The sequence below is a fragment of the Anomaloglossus baeobatrachus genome, chromosome 6 (assembly GCF_048569485.1).
Source record: "Anomaloglossus baeobatrachus isolate aAnoBae1 chromosome 6, aAnoBae1.hap1, whole genome shotgun sequence".
Lineage (NCBI taxonomy): Eukaryota > Metazoa > Chordata > Amphibia > Anura > Aromobatidae > Anomaloglossus > Anomaloglossus baeobatrachus.
Genome location: NC_134358.1, coordinates 562,030,247 through 562,036,246, shown reverse-complemented (window position 1 = coordinate 562,036,246; position 6,000 = coordinate 562,030,247). Strand labels below are relative to the sequence as shown.

The 6,000-nt window shown below is 41.0% G+C and overlaps 1 protein-coding gene across 1 annotated transcript in view; it reads left to right on the top strand.

The window, feature by feature from the left end:
* The window catches only part of CRHR2 (corticotropin releasing hormone receptor 2), a 189,107-nt gene that overhangs the window by 283 nt on the left and 182,824 nt on the right, over positions 1–6,000 (top strand). The window contains exon 2 of the mRNA XM_075316888.1: positions 89–208. Coding sequence (XP_075173003.1) covers positions 89–208 — 120 coding nt within the window. The remainder of the gene's footprint in view (positions 1–88; positions 209–6,000) is intronic.

The window sequence follows — 6,000 nt, the reverse complement described above, 5'->3', positions numbered from 1 at the left end:
TGCAGGGGTCTGGGAATCTCAGTCACAGGCGTCTTAGCATTTCCTGAAGACTTTTCCTTTTATTTATTTGTCCTTTTTTAATCTTCAGGTCCTCACTGCAGCGCTTCCATCGATCAGATCGGCACCTGTTGGCCGAGGAGTGTAGCTGGGGAGTTGGTGGAGAGACCCTGCCCAGATTTCTTCAATGGGATAAAGTACAACACCACAAGTAAGTCGCAAAGTTTCCATATTGCGGAGATACAATGTTGCCAGATTGGCCGGGAAAGAACGTAAATATTATTGTTATCATTGTATCTTTGGAAATATTACATTCTATTCATCCTCATCATTGGGGGTCGTTGGTGATAGACCCCTTCAATGCTGTTTACCTAATATCTGGCAGCAGGGCATGTGCAGTGGGTCTTATGCCCTGATATAACAAACCTAAAAGTGGAATTGCCCTTAAAGCTCACATGTCTATATTGCTATATTTCCACTTTGGACTTTTTTGAATTATTACTTTTGCATAGAATGAAGGTCCACCCGATCCTCTGATCCCGGGGATGGGGACACTGGTTGCCACATGCAGAAGAAGAATGAATGAATGAATGAATGAATGAATGAATGAATGCATAAGTGGTGGGGACACTGGTTGCCACATGCAGAGGAAGAATGAATGAATGAATGAATGAATGCAGAAGTGGTGGGGACACTGGTTGCCATATGTAGAGGAAGAATGAATGAATGAATAAATGAATGAAGGCAGAAGTGGTGGGGACACTGGTTGCCATATGCACAGAAAGAATGAATGAATGCAGAAGTGGTGGGGACACTGGTTGCCACATGTAGAGGAAGAATGAATGAATGACTGAATGAATGAATGAATAAATGAATAAATGAATGAATGCAGAAGTGGTGGGGACACTGGTTGCCACATGCAGAGGAAGAATGAATTAATGAATGAATGAATGCAGAAGTGGTGGGGACACTGGTTGCCATATGTAGAGGAAGAATGAAGAATGAATGAATGAATGAATGAATGCAGAAGTGGTGGGGACACTGGTTGCCACATGCAGAGGAAGAATGAATGAATGAATAAATGAATGAATGCAGAAGTGATGGGGAAACTGGTTACAACATGCAGAGGAAGAATGAATGAATGAATGAATGAATGAATGCAGAAGTGGTGGCACATGTGCTAATCCCTTCATATCCAAGTTTGGAACACCCTTTTTATTATATCATTTATTAAGTTACATGAGGCAGAATTGAATTTGTCCTTCTGCTGAACTCAATGAGATTTCACAAAGCGCAATATGTTATCTGCAGTTTTGCATAGGACTGCTGGTAAAAGTATTCCAGTAGTTTTCTCTTGATGATGCATGGACTGTTCAGAGTAGAGTTTGTCATTTTAGATATGTTGTAATAAAACAGGTAGAGATGCTAATGACAACGAATGGCAAACTCAGCTCTACAGCATCTATAGAGAATAAGTTTCAATGCATAGTGGTGGTTAGATGAGTTTTGCATAGGACTGCAGTAAAATAAAAATCGCAATGCAGGCTCAAAGAGTTAAATGACAAACTCAGCTCTGCTACATTTGTAGAGAATCAGTCTCATATGGCACAATGCATAGTGGTGGTTAGATGAGTTTTGCATAGGACTGCAGTAAAAAAAAATCACAATGCAGACGCAAAAAGTTAAATGACAAACTCAGTTCTGCTACATCTATAGAGAATCAGTCTCATCTGGCACAATGCATAGTGGTGGTTACATGAGGTTTGCATAGGACTGCAGTAAAATAAAAATCACAATGAAGGCTCAAAGAGTTAAATGACAAACTCAGCTCTGCTACATTTGTAGAGAATCAGTCTCATATGGCACAATGCATAGTGGTGGTTAGATGAGTTTTGCATAGGACTGCAGTAAAAAAAAAATCACAATGCAGACGCAAAAAGTTAAATGACAAACTCAGCTCTGCTACATCTATAGAGAATCAGTCTCATCTGGCACAATGCATAGTGGTGGTTACATGAGTTTTGCATAGGACTGCAGTAAAATAAAAATGACAATGAAGGCTCAAAGAGTTAAATTACAAAATCAGCTCTACTACATCTATAGAGAATCAGTCTCATCTGGCACAATGGATAATGGTGGTTAGATGAGTTTTGCATAGGACTGCAGTAAAATAAAAATCGCAATGCAGGCTCAAAGAGTTAAATGACAAACTCAGCTCTGCTACATTTGTAGAGAATCAGTCTCATATGGCACAATGCATAGTGGTGGTTAGATGAGTTTTGCATAGGACTGCAGTAAAAAAAAATCACAATGCAGACGCAAAAAGTTAAATGACAAACTCAGTTCTGCTACATCTATAGAGAATCAGTCTCATCTGGCACAATGCATAGTGGTGGTTACATGAGGTTTGCATAGGACTGCAGTAAAATAAAAATCACAATGAAGGCTCAAAGAGTTAAATGACAAACTCAGCTCTGCTACATTTGTAGAGAATCAGTCTCATATGGCACAATGCATAGTGGTGGTTAGATGAGTTTTGCATAGGACTGCAGTAAAAAAAAAAATCACAATGCAGACGCAAAAAGTTAAATGACAAACTCAGCTCTGCTACATCTATAGAGAATCAGTCTCATCTGGCACAATGCATAGTGGTGGTTACATGAGTTTTGCATAGGACTGCAGTAAAATAAAAATCACAATGAAGGCTCAAAGAGTTAAATTACAAAATCAGCTCTACTACATCTATAGAGAATCAGTCTCATCTGGCACAATGGATAGTGGTGGTTAGATGAGTTTTGCATAGGACTGCAGTAAAATAAAAATCGCAATGCAGGCTCAAAGAGTTAAATGACAAACTCAGCTCTGCTACATTTGTAGAGAATCAGTCTCATATGGCACAATGCATAGTGGTGGTTAGATGAGTTTTGCATAGGACTGCAGTAAAAAAAAATCACAATGCAGACGCAAAAAGTTAAATGACAAACTCAGTTCTGCTACATCTATAGAGAATCAGTCTCATCTGGCACAATGCATAGTGGTGGTTACATGAGGTTTGCATAGGACTGCAGTAAAATAAAAATCACAATGAAGGCTCAAAGAGTTAAATGACAAACTCAGCTCTGCTACATTTGTAGAGAATCAGTCTCATCTGGCACAATGCATAGTGGTGGTTACATGAGTTTTGCTTAGGACTGCAGTAAAATAAAAATCACAATGCAGACTCACTGGGTTAAATGACAAACTCAGCTCTGCTACATCTTCAATAATAGAGTTAATTCATTGTAAGCAGAGGTAAGCAGCAGACTGAGCTTTTGCTGCTGTAGTCACAATCAGAGCTCATTCACTTCGCGTGCCACCCCCAGAGTGCTGGTTGTGACTGCAGTGATCCGGGCTGGCAGCGCTGTGCCAGGCAGGTGCCCGCAGGATGTATAGAAGGAGGATGTTTCCCCCTATAATGAGGCTTTGATTGGAGCAATTAGTGATATTTCTATCATGAAGCCCTTCAGGGGGAGCACAGCTTGTCGGGGGGGAAGGGGCCGGGCGCTGTGCAGCTGAGACTGCGCCAAGTAATGAGCCGCACGGAATAAAACAGATGCTGAGGATCCACTATGGCTGAGAAACGCGGCATGGCTGGCACTGCGGCCGGCTCGTGTCATGCAGGGGCACGGACCAGTGCCAGGGACCTACTGTTTTGTGTCTTCCTATGACTTAATTAACAACTTCTTCTTCAAAGGCGAGTTTGGATCCTTTTGAGTGAAAATTGAATTTTTCCTGTTATTAACTATTTTGCAACTTTTCAAGCATTTTTTTGAAAATATAATTACAGCCAGACCTATCGCTCCCTGTATATAACATCTGGCCCCATCCCCCTGGGGTATAATATCCAGCCCCATATACCCCAGTGTGTAACATCTGCCCACATTTCCCCTGGGGTATAACATCCATCTCCATTGTCTCCGGAGGCAGAGGAAGATCTATGTTTTTCGGTACCCAGCGCAAGAATTCAGTTTGGCACCAGCACAAACACAAGCGGTTTCAGTTGTCGTCACATGCCAACAAGCTGCTCTTCCTAATTCTCTAAGTGTTGCGAAAAAAACTGACTGTAGACTATTGAATTCTTACAGCACGACCACTGCACACTTTCAGAATTCTCCAGTGCTGGTGGGAAGAGTGGACAGTCATGTGGGCGCACGTATGCAATTTGTATAAATCTAGCCACATTCCAACTAGACGTGTCCCATGTTGCGCAATACAATGAATTGAGTGAAACTGGACATGACCACTGCCCACTTTAATAATTCTCCCTTGATGGTGGCAATAGTGGACAATCCTATGTATATGATTTGTATAAATCTGGCCACATTCCAACTAGACGTGTCCCATGTTGTTCAATACAATGAATTCAGTGATACTGGACATGACCACTGCCCACTTTAAGAATTCTCCAGTGCTGGTGGCAAGAGTGGATGGTTATATGAGTGCAGGTATGCGATTTGTATAAATCTGGCCACATTCCAACTAGACGTGTCCTGTCTTGCTCAATACAATGAATTGAGTGAAAATGGACATGACCACTGCCCACTTTAAGAATTCTGCCGTGCTGGTGGCAAGAGTGGACAGTCATATGTATATGATTTGTATAAATCTGGCCACATTCCAACTAGACGTGTCCAGTCTCACTCATTGCACTTGTATTGAGAGAGGTCGCACATGTCTAGTCGACACATGACCGCATTTATGCAAATCACAGACTTGTGATTTGATGACCTCAAGCTCTCACCACCGGCACCAGAGAATCCTGATAGCGTGTAGTGTGCGCGCTGTAAGAATTCAGAAGTCACCAGTCACATACAGTGCCTGCAGACTTTCATCACAATCTTGGACAACCCCTTTAATGCTCTTAACATAAATACAAATGTAGTAGCTCTTAGGTTGTCAGATGGCACAAGACTTTAATGTGTCACATAATCTTACTAGTTATGGATTGTTACATTTATACAGGATCAGAACCAATAACAGCACAACAATATATCACCAAGACAATCTACAGTAGAGACATACATCACTAGAACTCCCATCAGTACAGGAATAAATAACCAGAACCACCAGCAATAGACAAATACATCACCAAAACCACCGGCAATAGAGATATACATCACCAGAACCACCAACAGTAGAGAAATACATCACTAAAACCCCCATTAGTAGAGACTCACATTATCACAACCCACATCAGTACAAAAAAATATCACCAGAACTATCAGCAACAGAAAAATATATCCCCAGAACCACTATCGGTAAAGAAATTTGTTACCAGAACTGCCATCAGCACAGAAATACATCACCAGAACCACCATCAGTATATGAATATATCACCAGGACCACCATCAGAACAGAAATACATCTCCAGAACCGCAATCAGTATAGGAATATATCACCAGGACCACCATCAGAACAGAAATACATCACCAGAACCACCATCAGTGCAGGAATAGATCACCAGGATCAAAATCAGGATGGAAATACATCACCAGAACCACCATTAGAACAAAAAAAAAATCCCCAGAACCACCATCAATAAAGAAATACATTACCAATTTCACTATCAGTACAGAAATACATCACCAGGACCACCATCAGGAATAGAATCACCAGGAATAGATCACCAGCAGGAATAGAATCACCAGGAATAGATCACCAGGACCATCATCAGAACAGAAATACATCACCAGAAGCAACATCAGTGCAGACATATATCACCAAAACCACCATCAGTACAGGAACACATCACTAGAACCACCATCAGTACAGGAACACATCACCAGGACCACTATTAGTTCAGAAATACATTAGCAGAATCACCATAGTTACATGAATAAATCACCAGAACCACCATCAGTATATGAATGCAGAACCATCATTTGTACATAAATTTATCACCATAACCACCATCAGTTCTGGTACATCAATTGTAATAGCAGGTCAGATCCATATACATTTGTA